The 16,124-nt window shown below is 41.2% G+C and overlaps 3 protein-coding genes and 1 long non-coding RNA gene across 4 annotated transcripts in view; 2 read left to right on the top strand and 2 right to left on the bottom strand.

Moving 5' to 3' along the window:
* The window catches only part of LOC134197533 (protein CFAP276-like), a 6,286-nt gene extending 4,282 nt beyond the window's left edge, over nucleotides 1-2,004 (top strand). The window contains exons 3-4 of the mRNA XM_062666877.1: nucleotides 542-657; nucleotides 1,699-2,004. Of these exons, the coding sequence (XP_062522861.1) occupies nucleotides 542-657; nucleotides 1,699-1,769 (187 nt within the window). The 3' untranslated portion in view covers nucleotides 1,770-2,004. The remainder of the gene's footprint in view (nucleotides 1-541; nucleotides 658-1,698) is intronic.
* On the bottom strand, nucleotides 1,839-7,564 carry LOC134197532 (protein lifeguard 4-like). The gene is made up of 6 exons (XM_062666876.1): nucleotides 7,432-7,564; nucleotides 7,261-7,369; nucleotides 4,781-4,920; nucleotides 4,608-4,725; nucleotides 4,487-4,532; nucleotides 1,839-2,042 (listed from the first exon to the last, which is right to left on the bottom strand). Exons 1-6 carry the CDS (start codon nucleotides 7,544-7,546, stop codon nucleotides 1,839-1,841), a joined length of 732 nt encoding a protein of 243 aa, XP_062522860.1. The 5' UTR covers nucleotides 7,547-7,564.
* A 5,546-nt stretch (nucleotides 7,565-13,110) lies between these two features.
* Nucleotides 13,111-14,712, bottom strand: LOC134197448 (uncharacterized). The gene is made up of 3 exons (XR_009972646.1): nucleotides 14,637-14,712; nucleotides 14,379-14,441; nucleotides 13,111-14,318 (listed from the first exon to the last, which is right to left on the bottom strand). It is a non-coding gene; the product is annotated as an uncharacterized LOC134197448 (long non-coding RNA).
* Nucleotides 14,713-14,781: 69 nt separating this feature from the next.
* On the top strand, nucleotides 14,782-16,124 carry LOC134197186 (transmembrane protein 45B-like). The gene has a single exon (XM_062666462.1). It carries the CDS (start codon nucleotides 14,975-14,977, stop codon nucleotides 15,884-15,886), a length of 912 nt encoding a protein of 303 aa, XP_062522446.1. The 5' UTR covers nucleotides 14,782-14,974; the 3' UTR covers nucleotides 15,887-16,124.

The following is a 16,124-nucleotide window of genomic DNA, read 5'->3' on the forward strand; positions in this document are numbered from 1 at the left end:
ACAACTATACCATACGATCTTCTAATGTGACATACAAAGATAACCACATAAACTCCTTTGATTGGAGGGCGGGTGAAAATTGATTTCAACTGAATGTGGTTGGTTTGTCATTGAAAAATGTGTGACAGAAGTACTGTAGCCAGAGCAGCATGCACACAAAAGATCACGACAATGTGTATCAAGTCAACTGCAACACCATCCAATAGTATTTCTACTTGCAAGCAACAAAACTTTCAAAGTATTTTCTTTGATCATCGTTTGCTGAAACAAAGTCCCATTACATAGCGTCCAGTATTGGAGGGACAATGTCCCCCAATCCCAATATTAGAGGTGCAGATGCCCCTCCCCAGTTCTGCTGCCCCTGTTATTAAAGTTTGTTGAGAAAATCCTTGCCACTTAACATATCTCTGACACAGTCTCTCATGATCTGCACAGAGCTTTAATTATTAACTTAAATTAATTACTGATGGTTGTCTAGTGAGGGTCACGTCAGTTGTCACTGCATTATGCATCATGCTTGAGATACTGTATTCACTTTTAGGCGAATTCTGAAGAACCGACCGACTGTGGAGGAGTTTCATAATCGAAGAGAGGCTGACTACTACGAGGTGAAAGATGCAAAGAAGCATAGTGTTAACAGCATTGGTGGAGCTATTGGTAAGTATATAAGTTTATCTTCATACAAGGATGTTGTTAAAGATGTTGGTATTGTACTTCAATTCCTTGCCCTCCTGAGGACCTCTACCCACTGGTACCTGAATGTTTGTCTTGGAAGTTACCTGATTGGTAGTTCAGTGTTTTTGTTATGTGCACATGTACTGTACGCATGCACACACGCACACACAGACACACACACACACACACACACACACACACACACACACAGACACGGACACACACACACACACACACAGACACACACACACACACACACACACACACACACACACACACACAGACAGACACAGACAGACACAGACACAGACACACACAGACACAGACACACACAGACACACACAGACACACACACAGACACACACAGCACACAGACACACACGCACAGACACACACACAGACACACACACACAGACACACACACACACACACACACACACACACACACAGCCACACAGACATACACACGCATACACATACACACACACACACACACACACACACACACACACACACACACACACACAGACACAGACACAGACACACACACAGACACAGACACAGACACAGACACACACACACACACACACACACACACACACACACACACACACACACACACACACACACACACACACACACACACAGCACGGATATGGTGTAGACAAAATCAGTGAATAGGGGAGAAGATGGATTTGAAGACAACAAAACAGTGACATCGGCATGGCATTGGAAGTTACGAGCAATACGGCTTTACGCAACATTTGCCAGAACCATACCCTAGCAAGTGCATAACACCCCACCAGACTACAACATTTTCCATCTCAAGTAATAAGAACCGCTGAGAGTACAAGCAGTAGTATCAGTACAGGTGTCCTCTAGGATGTTCAAACAGGGAATACTGTTTCCTTCTCCACTGAATCAATTAATTAATAACAGTATGTCCAACCAGACATGCCACTTCTATTAGTGACAATATCATAAGGCTTAGTCAACATTACTATTTGTGTTTGTTCGTTGCAGAGAGTCACCACGGTGCGGCAACAAACCGGGGATACTCGAGAAAACACGACGGCGGATTTTATACAACATAACGTGAATGCACAGCAAATGAACTAAAACATAAACGAGAGCATGAAACTCACAAAATTGTCATATTGTGTCTACTTGTCTTTTGAGCTCAAAATCCTGAGAATGTACATGAACAGGTTGATCGCATCGAGGTAGAGATTAATTGCAGCCATGATGTATTCTTCGGGTGATAGCTTGGTCATCATGATGTGTGTGTCAAAGATAATAAACCCTGAGAATACGACAGCACCAGCCAGACAGAGGACAAATTCCAATGCTTCAGACTGCACGAAAAACTAAGAAACAAGTAATCGAGATCACCGAGTATAATACGTAGCAACCATACGTAGCAACCATACAGTGAATGTCTAAAACGGCAAGCGGGTGACGTGTGTAAGCAATGGGATATTTCGTATTTGTCTAACGGGATCATTATGATGGGACATACAAGGGTGACGAGTATGCTAGAGCATTACAACTAATGTTGTTACCCAAGGCATGAAACGCTAGGGTGTACAGTAAGATGGTCACATGATGTACACATGACCAAATAGATAATAAAACTAATTTATTATTTACTGGTTTAAATCAAACATGTTTGTCCCAAAAAAACTAAGGGAATGAAACTCTACAAATTCAAAGCTGCAACGTATGCATGATTGGGGTACAACACAGGCACCAACAGGATATATCACAGTAACACAAGCATGCAGGACAGATCAAACTTTTTGACTACAATGACTTTATAAAGTGAAACTGAAAGATTCATGACACTTCCAAGAGCAATTGATGCTCATCACCTTCATCATCATCATGTGCCCTAACTTAGTACTTTCAGTCTAGATCTTAATAAATTTGAATTCAAAATTTGAATGGAAGTCAGACTTGGTGGTGAGGGGAAGATTTTGTTTACAGATGATGTCAAAATGATAAATTTGAAACTTTGTTGTTGAGAATACCAATATTACAAAACATTATGATAACGTGTGTGTGTGTGTGTGTGCACGCGCATGCGTGCACGTGTGTGCACGTGCATGTCTGTGTGTGCACGTGTGTGTGTGTTTGTGTGTGTGTGTGTGTGTGTGTGTGTGTGTGTGCGTGTGTGTGTGTGTGTGTCAAAATACAACACAGACAAAATCACTCGACCCACATCAAAATGACTGACTGTGATGCAGTTTCAAACTCCATAGTTTGCCAAAGACTTTCACCACCATATGGCAATTAAGCTAAATGCCATGTGGTGGTGAAAGTCTGATATTATATGTTTCCTGCCTGAGGAGAGCAACAATGTCAAGGGTCACCTGTTCATGCCTCACTGACCCACCAATTGAAGACCATTTCCTAACCAAATAGCAACACAAATGGTTCCCACATATACAGAATTTCTCCTAAGTAGCAAGAGTTTCTCTACTCCATGGAAGTGTGCCAACCACACAACATAAAGTTGTATTTTACTCCTACGTCAATCGTCCAACCTGAAAACAAAATATCACTAATGGTCCCTAACAAGTAAAATCACACAGATAGCTTCCACGTGGGTCTACTAGGTACACATATTTAGCATCATGTCAGCAATAACTCATTTAGAGGACATGGTTACACTGCACCTGCACTTGCACTGCCTTATGCATTGGCCACCAGCATTTAACCACATCACCTGTGCAGTCCGACTATATATACGGAAACAATACCCTAGCGGTTAGACTCTTAGAAATAGACAGGACACCCACAAGTACTTGGTAAGGCACATTTACCAGTCTGGTTGTTGAGTAGCAAATATGTGATATGTGCATATATGTAATTACAGTACATGGTTACCAGACCTCGCAATATAAGGTTCCATCATACAACTGGTCATCAATATTTGTATTGTCGTGTGCTAACTAACTCGTAAAATTTCCGTTTTGTTATCAATTGCTGCCACAATGCTCTCTCGTCTTTGGTGGTTTGTGGGCCACACTTGATCACAGCAAGACATACAAGTGAGAAATAATGTGGTAGCTGCATGTGTGTGTCCTACTGATACTGTTACCTAATGCCCACATGACCCATACAACTGGCATAATTAAATAAATAAATAAATAATTCATTAAGTGTGTGTATATGTCATGCACAAAGCATGGATATAGAAAAACTATGGATTTCTAGTTTTTCTGGGTAATTTGAGTGTTAGGGTTAGGTATGCATGGTTTGCATTGGTGATCAATGATTTGTACAGGCAATCAATGGATTGTCCACATCTGCACTCTGCGCACAACATATGTAATACAATATACATGTGTGTGTGTGTGTGTGTGTGTGTGTGTGTGTGTGTGTGTGTGTGTGTGTGTGTGTGTGTGTGTATGTGTGTGTGTGTGTGTGTGTGTGTGTGTGTGTGTGTGCGCACGCGCACGCGTGCACATGTGTGTGCATGCATGCACGTGTGTGTGTGTGTGTGTGTGTGTGTGCGCGCGCGCATGCACGAGTGTGCATGTATGCACGTGTGTGTCAGTGTGTGTGTGTGTGTGTGTGTGTACGCACGTGTGTGCGTGCGCGTTTGTATTGGTGATCCATGGTTTGTACAGGCAGTCCATGGGTTGTCCACATAAAGCTCTGCGCACAACATATATATATATATATATATATATATATATATATATATATATATATATATATATATATATATATATATATGTATGTATGTATGTATGTATACAATAAACATACATTAGTATACAAGACACACTAATTACAAAAATACCTGAAACAGCCCACCCATGATGAGAATCCACAAAAATGAGAAGAGACTATAAGCACAAACAATACGTTGTGTAGTAGTCGCACATATTGAGACTTCAATATTACTAAGGTATCTCACGTACCAGGCTCCCCATGTGCTATAATCTTTCTTACTCTGCAGCGTGTACACAGTCAGGCCAACGAACACAGCTGCCGTCAAGATAAACGCCTCCAGTACAACAAGCTTGTCATAAAACGTCACTATAATAGACACTCTTGTAACTACACATGGCACACGATCAACCACTGGTCATACCGACTACTCCCACGGTGTACGCTTCAACCAGTGTGAATGCCAGTAGAAGATATATGTTGGTTGGATGCTCATGCCGTTTCACCATCAAAGCAATAAGTAGGATGAAAGTTGCAATCGACGAGATCCCAAGGATTCCAGGACTACAAGATGAAGTACAGACATACAAACGAAGTCACTAGAAATATGAGCATGTAAACTGATGACTCGAGTGACACAGACTGGGGCTTGCCACAAGAATTTGCAGCACTTAAGTTGTGTTTTAGTTCATCTCTCTGATCGTACGTCTTTACTGTTAATGCATCAGTAGCAGGTTGACCTGACTGGCTAGTTGAGTCTGCAGAAAACCATGCAGACAGACGACTGTCAATAGGACCACTTACCAGCCAGCCAAGTGCCTCCAATGTTTATTAAAGCAACACTGTCAAGATTTGTGCGCATGCTTGTGTGCTCTAGGCGTGTCACACTTTGCGTAAACCTACATCGGGACTCCTAGGACAGCATAATGGCGTTTCGTGATGATAGAACGCGTACTAAATACTACGCATACCAGAATGGTCTTCATAACACTTGCGGCGATGTACTGCCCCTTGACATGCACCTCCGTGGCCTCTCTTCTGAGATAACTTCCGGGACTCTTGTCCATCATGTCCGGCTTATAAAGGGCCTGTTTTCGCTGTAAAAAGGAACCGTTCAAAGTCGAAAAATGCTATGCCTGCTCTATAGTCGCAAAACATATACGACATATCAAATCGATGCACAATGACCTAGTCAAGTAAGATTGACGTTTGATGTCGGCCGGTAGTCACGCACTCAAAGCACTACAATAGTCGATTGACAAAGGGTGGTAGTAGATAACACAACTATGGGTGAAATCGCACTTGCCAACGATTCCTAGTCTTGGAGAACTTCAAAAATGTCTACCTAAATTCAAGTTTACGGGGACGTTCAGACGCTAGGTATCCCAGGCTAAAATCTTGACAGTGTCACTTTAATTAATTAATCAATTAATTAATTAATTAATTAAGCCATTTTGAGCTAACTAAAGTAGGAAAAGCAATAGCTGGCAGTGTGGGAATTGCGGCAAACGTTTATGTAGATATAGGAGCCTAGGAGGGGCATCATGGAAGGTATACAGATTACATTACACATCAAAACGGAAGCGAGTTCATCTGTAAACATATTCCTGATGTCATAATGGTACAAAGTGCAGTAATGAATCATTCATTCTCTATGTCATATGTAACATCCATAAATTCCACGTACGCGTACATTTAGCTATATAGTACACTCAATCTATTCAGTATCTCAATTTTGGTGTTTTCTTGCCCATTTGCTATAATGTCTTCAACTGTTATTGCAAAAACCGTAGCTATTCCTACAGATAGCTCAGATACAATTCAAGGAAGGAGCTCTAGAAAAAAGATCGATGCCTATAGAAGTTCTCACAAACGGATGATCTGTAACGTCCATGCCTTCTTTGAGCAAAAGAAGCGTGATGGGCCAATCATGCTGGAAGTGTAACAAAAAGAATGGCACTGGCGATGCAGGTATCTGAACGCACTGTATTCAGAGTTCATTGCCAAGTAAACGTTGAAGGAGATGTGCATAGTCATGTAAAGAAAGGCAAGAAGTCTGGTTCAGGTCCTGCCCGACAGGAGACTGACAAATTTCAAGAAGGAGTCATTCGTTGTAGAATTCACCGGTTCTACACAGACAGAGAACTCCCAACAATGGATAAACTGATTTTAGCTCTAAAACAAGACATAGATTACTCATACAGCAAACAAACACTTCTCAAAACAGTCAAGAAAATGGGCTTCAAATATACAACACGCAACAAGAAAACAGCGTTGTACAAACAACACAGAATTATTGCTACTCTCCATCATGATAGAATAAAACCATATGTACAACGTAAATTGCGTTTTAAAGACATTAGAACAGATGTAAACCAACAGAGGGATCTTTTTGGATACTAAAACAAATGTAAACCAACAGAGAGAGATTCTCTCAGATATTTCTACGGACTCTGAGGATAATCCGGAAGAGTTACCTGATTCCGTTGAATCAGATTCTAACTCAAGTACTGAAGCTCCGCAAGTACTTAGAAGATCTCAATGTCAGAGATCTTGCCCACAATATTTGAATGATTATATTGTAGACTCGGACTTTAGCCCTTCGTCTGAGGGGGTGATGTAATGTAGTAGTATAATAGTTTTACGTCTTAGTGCACGTTAGCACACCAGTGATTATATAACACATCGCTTACTTATAATACATCAGTCTTTTTACCTGCAATCGCCGTGTACTACACTAAGCTCATTCTCAGGTGTATCTTAACACGTAACTCTAGCGTCTAATCTAACTGTTCGAGAGGAAAACTACATCTCGGCGCCGTGTTAGACAAGCAGCACATTGAAAACACGATTTGACTCATACCATACTTCCTTCTATACCAACATGCCCGTATGTTATCTCACCTGGTTTGAACAAAGCTTTTCACAGACTCCAGGTTCATGCAGATGCTGCAGACAAATATTGTCAGCACTAGTTGAACGCTCAGTATTCCATAAACTTTTCTCAGAAAGCCTATATTTCGAAAAAATCGGTTACCAAGCCAATTATTGCGTAGAGAAAGTAGGTGAAGGCACCGAGTCGAACTTGAACAGCCACTTGGGCCACCACAAGGCTATCTCTGTATGACATGCGTTGGTGGCCTTTATCATCGCCGAGGTCTGAAGCACTTTCAACGTCCTTGAGACTCATCGTTGCGTCAACCCCTAATCCGGGATTTATAAAAGAGAGATACGGGACGTTTTGTACAGAAATATTTTTGTAACCCGGATGTGATATTCTTGTAACATTTGTTGGTCATGCCTCACGTTGATGCAATTATTTGTTTTTGACGAGCAGCCTCGAAGCAGTGCAGTGCGTAGGGTCCAACGTGCGTTACAATGACAGCCGGGTATTTACAACAACAATACGCATGTCAACTCGCTGTACTGTACTGGTACAGTACCGTACCACCTAATTTTTCTGAACTACATTCACGTCCTACATAAAGTTTCAATGCATACTGTAAGACTCTTAGCTAGGTTAGAACAATACAATCTATTGAACTCGCTTCTACTCTCTACTCCACTACTCTCCTAAAGAGAAGCCAGCGTTCTAGCCAGGATTTTTTGCCAGCATATATATATGACGTCATTAATGACGTCGTATTTGGTAATGGCATCATACAATTACTATTTGTTCTCTTGTTGTATTACAATCAAATGCAACATAACACAGACAATACAGTACAGTAGATTATTACAATGACAAGTTGACTTAAATTAAGACCAGACAAACTCTAAACCGCCATCGTAGAAACATCCACAATTCAGTATACGAAAAAGTTGTGTGACACAATTGCTTCATTGAAAGCTGCAATCACAAGTTAATCCAAGTGAAAGCTCTAGCACAACACATGCAGGCTCATCACAACACAGACATGGGTGCTGTACATAGCAACGCATTCTTGTACAATACTTAACTAAACTGTTACCTAATTGGGTATCAGAGAAATGGAATTTTCAAGTATGGAAGAATTTCAAACATGGAAGGAAGCTGAATTAAGAGAAGGCAACGTTCACGTATTTCCGAAATGAGAGGGAAACAGCAGGTACAAAGACTAAAATCCAAAACTACCAAAGAGATTGTGACAATTAAAAGTGAAGCTGAGAAGTCGAGTAAACCCTAGCTACTATAGTTATTAGTCTATATAGTCTGTCTACAGTGAAGACTAAATTCCTTCATCTAATAATTGTAACAGGAGATAAGCAGTTTGTCTACTACGTGTGCTGCCGTAGCTACAAATTAATTAAGAAAGCTGAAATGACACTGCCTTGTCAGACAAAATAAGAAAAACCTCTAAGACCAAGCATGTGGATCTACCCTGTCTTGCAAGAATGAATGTAACAGTTCAAAACGACGGAAGGGTGAAAGTGTGGTACGTCAGTGGTCATACCATACAGTCACAAACCAGGTCTACATGAGTGCCAGTTTCTCCCACTTTCTTCTTAATTGTTGCAAGGACAACATCATACAGAAATTGTCAACGGGAGTAACAATTGAGTATGTACTTGAAGGTAAAACAAGAACCAGTGTTGTTTGTTCCAGTTCCAAATAGACCAGGGTCTACTTAGTTCCTCACAATACCTAAACATAAAAGTCACTCTTGTAAAACAATGTTTGTAATTATTTTCTATTGTGTGTGTAGACTTTAGGCAAGAAGTAGCTAGCAGAGGCAACAGAGATGATTTTGATAAACCAGCCCAACGAGATCATTTTGTTACACGACAGGATGTACGAAACTACCAGAGGAGAGCTTTTGACTTTGCTAAGTTCGGACACGCCAACGACGTTCAATCTGTGCAGTCTCTTGTGCAAAATTGCAACATGAAAAATACAACCCAGTCCTCCTGTACCAGGAATGGAGAGTTAAGAGTGATTTAGTGCTGGATTTGCCAGCAGAATCTTTTATTTTTTGTCTTCAAACGAAGCACCAGAAGGAACTACTCCAGCAGTTTGGGGCGAATGTTCTTTGCATGGACTCCACCCATGGTACAAATCAGTATGACTTCAAGCTCATTACAGTGATGGTTACTGATCAGTTTGGGCAAGGTGTTTCATTTACTTACTATTGCTATGGTGAAATTATAACTTCAGTATCATTTGCAGAAAGAACAGTTGGATGGTGTATTTGCTGTGAGGAAGAAAAGCAATTTGTGCAGCATTTCTTACAAGCAATTAAAGATGTGTCACCAGATGTTAATATCAAAACAATCATGACTGATGACGGTAAGAATGAATACTCAGTGTCTGTATTTTAACAAGATCAACACTGGGAAAATTGTAACAATACTTTTACTCTACATTTGTTCACATTTCTAAACAATGATATTAATGCTTACAAATAAATAAATAAGTGGAGCACAGTTGCAGTGACAACTTTCAAACTCTAAGTATTTATGCACAGGTAATACTGGATGGTTGGCAGCAAGAGCTGTCTTGGAGAAACTATAAACCACCTTCTCTGCCATTGGCATGTTGATAGGTAGGTAGAGTATTATAAAATAAATACAACTTCTGTTAATCATTATAGTCTTTGCTTAGGTCACTCAAAAAAACACATTTTTTGCAAAGGTAGAGAACAAAGCAGATCAAATCAGCATCTACCAATCATTCTACCTGTTGATGCATGATACCAACAAAGATACGTTCAATCAATATCTGCAGTCATTTGTTGATGCATGGATGTCCAAAGAACCAACATTTATCCAGTACTTTAAAACCCACTATGCAAGCAGAGCCGTTAGAAAATGCACATGCTGCTACAAACATCTGTGCCTTGACTTTCTATAATTCTGACAGAGAAATGGGCAAAGTCGTTTAGAAATTTTTACCATGCCGAAACCGATACCAATATGTTTGTGGAAAGGTACAGCTTCTTCTGAAACTCTTTTGCACCTTTACTGTGTATAAGACATGAACCCAAATTTACAGAGACAATTACATTGATCACACTTAACCTGTCTTGTAGCTGCCACAACAAGTTAAAGCGAAATCCATCGTACCTGAGGCATATGGCTAATCAAAGAATTGACCAATTACTGTCCATATTACTAAAGATGGAAGAAGACTGATATCTGGATGTTAAAAAAAGAATCTGTGGCCAACAAGAGGTGCAACGCAGAAGAAGCAGGGAGCATTGCATCAGCATGGCATGCGTATTCCTGATGAGCACATTACAAAGGTAATTGACACACATTCTCGTACAGATGTATCGTATGTGTCAACATGCACAATACAACTCCCAAAATGAGTAATATTGTTTTAGGCAACTTTACTGCCAATAGAAATATATACTTTCTCACTTGAAAAATTGGTCGTCTAGGCATTCACCTTTTGTTCATGCAATTAAGATACACATTTAGTTGTAGAAACAAGCTCAACACACACACACACACACACACACACACACACACACACACACACACACACACACACACACACACACACACACACACACACACCCTGCCCTGTTTTGTTGCTGTTGTACAAACGGCTACACCGCCCCTCAAAGGAACAACGCTCAAGCAAAGTTCTATGTATCTCCTAGACTGCAACCATGAACCGGAAATATTCTCACTTTCATTTTGATCTACGTGCAATCAATGATGTCTCGTCCTCAGGGGTTTGAAGGCCCTCTAGAGGAGAACCAGTTAGGCATTCAGCATTGAGTATAGTGTCGTCGAGCAACACTCCATTCTCGTACTTATGTTTGCCCAAACTCTGAGTCAGCTTTAGCTAGTTGCCACAACTAATCTATGGATCTGTAGACAACAGCGCAGAGATCACCACGAGGAGGGGCTGACTAACATAGTGTTACTAACTAACCCCACACAACGTCTATGTAAGTGTGTGTGTGTGTGTGTGTGTGTGTGTGTGTGTGTGTGTGTGTGTGTGTGTGTGTGTGTGTGTGTGTGTGTGTGTGTGTGTGTGTGTGTGTGTGTGTGTGTGTGTGTGTAGTGGGGTGAAAGTCCTCTCACTGAACCCTCCAAGAGGGTACCCCACGGGACCTTGTATTTCCGGTAGTTCCCTGGCCAGGGGGAGGAAATACATGCTATCTTAAGCCTTGGCAAGCTGAGGATGGTGTGAGGCTAGGATGCGCTAGCCCAGCAAGCTGGTCATCTGACTGTGTATTTGCTACTACTCGCAGAATAGAGTACTTCTTGGTGAAAACTTTTGTGATGCCAAAGCCCATAGTGGGTATGGCGGAATTCCAGGTTCCAGGTGAGTGTGTGTGTGTGTGTGTGTGTGTGTGTGTGTGTGTGTGTGTGTGTGTGTGTGTGTGTGTGTGTGTGTGTGTGTGTGTGTGTGTGTGTGTGTGTGTGTGTAAACACACAACACAGCACGTACTAGTAACACTAAATTCGTTTTGTGTGTTAAATTTCCCTACAGATCGAAGATGATACATGGCATATCAAATCCCAAAGTGATGAAAGTACAACCTACAGGATACAAAGAAGATATTTTGAAGCCTATTTCAAAGAAAATTGCAAGGCCATTCATTGCAATGAAGGTGACTGTAAACCTTTGTGTAGACGGCACTATCACTGTGATTGCTTTGGGTACAAAACAGGTCATCTGTGTAAACATGAGCACAAACTACACACTTTCCTGAGAAAAGATTTGACACTGACAACAGAGTAGCAGACTGAGAATGAATACCCATTCAAAGATACACAACAGACTGTGTCTGAAACAAGAATACCACAAAAATCCTTAAATGACACAGGTACGTAAGATTGAGGTATGTTTATAACTCCTTCAACATTGCAACATATATAGACAGCTAGGGGTCTAACTTGGGGACACCTAACGCTAAGATCTAATTAGGTGAGGTAATGAGTTGTCTATGAACGTTTAGTGCACTTATGCTAAGTCAATTGTTGATGTCTGTATGAGAACTTTAACCATGCCATTACCATCACTTAGACTGCCTACCTACTCAACAAAAAATTGCATGCCTGGCTAAGAAAATCACCAGTCAAGCAGAGAGAAAGTGCATTTCAAGAGTACACTTGCCTCAGATACTGTCCTTACTCAAACAAGCTGACCTCCTCTGTGGATTGCCAACTAAAGAGATGGATGCAAATGGTACCACCAAATTTCGTAAGACAAAGTTAATTGCAGCAGGAGAGAAATTAGAGTGTCAGAATATCAATTTTAAAAGAATTTCAAAAAGGGTGAAAATTAAGTCCAAAGGAACATTATGGTAAGAAAACTACATAAACAGTGATGGCTGAGAAATGTTTGACAAGCACACTGTGTTTCATAGAGCACCAGACCAAAGTGAAGCTAAACGCATTAAATGCAGCCTACAAACTATGCATCTTGACAAGGTTGTGGTTGAGTACTATACTGTACCATTCAATTTTCAGTAAGACAAACTTAGCCATTGCTTTTATAGGTCTTTGACCATACATCTGTAAAAGCTAGCTGCACTACAGTAAGTGACAGCTCTTGTGCTAAGTGCTCTCACTGGTAATGCATTCAATACAGTACAGTTGTTGGTGGCATTGCAGTTATGACTTTGCTTGCAGGAACTGCACTAGAGTTTGTGACAAGCCTAGGGATAGTCGGAGAGGTGTATAACCTTGTCTTGTACATGCATGTGCATGAGCCCATTGAGGGACCATAGCCTGTAACATTTAATTAACTGCTTGATTGTTGATAATCAATTGTGAAATCTATTTGTGTAGATAGTCTGGATGGCATAAAGACAATTTCATATGCTTGTATGATTGAGGTATGATTGCATAGCAAAAATCACAAATTCACAGTACTCCACATTCACTTATTTGTTGCTACGGCAGGGAGTACTCAATAAAAGTTTACTGCCTTGTCCCGGAACTGTAGTGAAATTCCAGAAGCAATCATCAGAGCAAACATTGCTCCAAACTTGTGTCACCATCTGTTGCTATAGAGGAATTCTTAGCAAAGCAGAAGCGAAGACTAGACAACGTTCAAGAAGATGGAAACTTTCTCTTTAGATCTTTGAGCAAGCAGCTATTTGGCACCGACTGTAGGCATGTGTCCCTCAGGATGTACATTTCCGATGTGCTCATCATGAACAGTGACCGGTACAATGTAATGTTTATACCCTATCAGCAAACATTATTATTCAGCCAGCACCTCAAAGCAATACAGAAACTTGGCACTTGGGGATCACAAGTCAAAATTCAGGCAGCTAGTGACTGCTATCAAATACTAAGTTTTGTTTGTTCACCTCATCCACAAAGTCAAGAAATCAGATGGCTTGGCTTCATGCCTCCCACTCCAGTGCTTCCCACACACTATCAATCATCTAGAACTTGCTCACACTGGTTGCCACCATGACAGTATAATTGGTACACCTCCCGGCATAAAGCTTCATATGCCCCAACTTTCAACAGAAAATCTCAGTGAAAATCAGAAACTTATCAGCAGCGCCACCAACAAATGAGATGGAGAGTCACAGTAAAACAAGCATACCTAGAAACTGTAGCTTATTATAGTTCTTGTAGCTAGCAAACAAGGTACCATAATTTACTGCGTACTGCAGTGCACTGCACTACTACACTCTGACACAGACAGAGAAACAAGTATGTTTGCACCTTCTCATAGCTGTGAAAATAATTCTTTAATTCCTTAACTGCCTGGTTGAAAGCATCTTGGCTAAAGAGGCGTGTCAATGACGCATCCAGTTCGACATCATATACTACTGGTAGAATCTTCATTCTTGCTCTTGTTTGAAGAGGCTCTAAAAATGAAATTATTGTGGTCTCCTCTGTCTCCTTCCCTTCCGATGCAGGTACAAAATTAATTTCAGTTGCTGAATGGAACTCGAAGTTGTGTACTATTAATTGATTGATGTCAACGTTGTAGAGTGCAGATATATAACGCTCTGCCAGAGCTGTCAGGTGAACAAGACTCTATTGAAACCCTTCAACTGTGCACTGATGCAATTAAATATTGTCCTAGCCATGGTTTACTTGTGCCTGTTCATCACCTGTGTACTCTTTCCACAGTCAGGACATATAGAAAAAGACATGTTGACTCTGAACTGTTTCTTCTGAACATAAACAGCAATACCAACGAGATAAATGAAGATTTGTTTATTGATTTTGCACATTGAATTGTACTCTGTACTCCTTCAAAGTCATCAAATGTTGGTCTAGAACTATTCTGGAGGACTCGTTTAATTGCATTTTAATTATTGTTGCTTGCTGTGTACATGGCAAGGTGTGGTATCTAACGGTGGTCTTACCTTACCAGCCTCGTGGATTCACCCTTATAATCTACTTGCATCTAATAACGGGCGCAACATGTAATGCAATTAGTGCCTAAAGCGCGCTAAAAGTACGTAGCTGTAATAGCCTCGTACCCAAGCCCTCTTGCGCGCCCATCTTCAACTCCAATCGCTACATCCGGCTCTAATTGTTGCTTCGAGCTTCGAGTTTATGTACAGCCGCAATAGTCTGAATAATGCAATTATCGCTGCAGGTCTAGCTCTAAAATGTAGACCCCACCGTGTGACGTCACTACCATTACCAACAATCAATCAGTCACGATCTCTCTCAGTCACGATCTCTCTCTATCTCGATCATGACTAGCTGGATAGGACACTTCGTTCCCGCCTTGGCCATGATCGTGTACGGCCTCTGGACCATTGTATCCTCCTCGCTGTACTACCACCAGAACCCAAACCTCGAAGATCGGCGCCGTCGCCGTCGCCTCCGACCTGACGGCGCGCGAGAGAGGATCCCATTGCCGCCTTGGTACGGAATCTCGACGAGATGTTGCTTCATACCGTTCGAGCCGCTCGGAAAGATGATCTTGCCGGTACCTGGAATATTGAGTGAGATGATAACTGCTAAATTTAGCTTCTACACATCGCGAGGGCTCGTCAATTCCCCCAACTTCGGACACACCGCCATGTATATGCCGTTTCTCATCAGTGGTGTGGTCGATCTGGTCGCTTGTAGGACGAGTTTTCCGGTCGGGTCGGAGAGAGCGTTCGTCGCACTGGCGTTCGCGATCCAGACGCTGACGTTTGTCTTTCATCTTCATGGAAGGCCAGAGTTGGATGCTCAAGCGCACATGATGTTGTGTTTTGCTATCGGGGCTTGTCTAGTGTTTGCTTGTCTGGAGTTTCATGATCCGTCGTGTTTTGTTCACCGGATTGGGAGGGGTTTGTTTTCTCTTGTTCAGGGTACTTGGTTTATTCAAGTTGGTTTTATTTTGTATGGGTGGCCGCCATGGAATCCTGATGAGGCAGGTGTGGTGGAATTGATTCCTGTTCTGTTCTGCTGGCATATTGTTGGGAACTTATTGGCTACGTGTATGATCTATTTGATGACGTGGCTGGTCATTGTGAAATGCAAGGCCAAGTCGGTTTGTGGGATAAGTGCTTGGGGAGGAAAATCAGGAGTGAGTCGATGTGATGGTGTCTGTTCTCTCGAGATGCATTCTCTTGATGATGAGGATGAACAAGATGAAGTTACAGTGACATTGTGATATGTTGTTTTGTTGTCATCAGTGACTCTGGTTATGTATTCTGTCCAGGACAACGTTTGTTATTTCTTAATGAAAAGTGGTAAAGTCTATTATTTGTGGTGTATTAGGCATTCAGTGGAATGCAGTCTAAGTTGCTGTAGTAACTTGAAAGAGACAACAATGGCAGCTTGTCATGTTTTTCATTATTGTAGAAGCTCAATTATTGTATTATTAATTTATCTGTCATAATTTGTGTTTA

The sequence above is a fragment of the Corticium candelabrum genome, chromosome 22, assembly GCF_963422355.1.
Source record: "Corticium candelabrum chromosome 22, ooCorCand1.1, whole genome shotgun sequence".
Lineage (NCBI taxonomy): Eukaryota > Metazoa > Porifera > Homoscleromorpha > Homosclerophorida > Plakinidae > Corticium > Corticium candelabrum.

Excerpts from the sequence above, each read along its gene's own strand:
- LOC134197532 (XM_062666876.1), bottom strand. The coding sequence starts at position 7,546 with ATGAGTCTCAAGGACGTTGAAAGTGCTTCAGACCTCGGCGATGATAAA. Across the intron at positions 7,370-7,431 it reads GGCTGTTCAAGTTCGACTCG|GCTTTCTGAGAAAAGTTTAT; the intron begins GTGCCTTCACCT and ends TTCGAAATATAG. Across the intron at positions 4,921-7,260 it reads AAAAGCTTTGTTCAAACCAG|TCCTGGAATCCTTGGGATCT; the intron begins GTGAGATAACAT and ends TTCATCTTGTAG.
- LOC134197186 (XM_062666462.1), top strand. The coding sequence starts at position 14,975 with ATGACTAGCTGGATAGGACACTTCGTTCCCGCCTTGGCCATGATCGTG.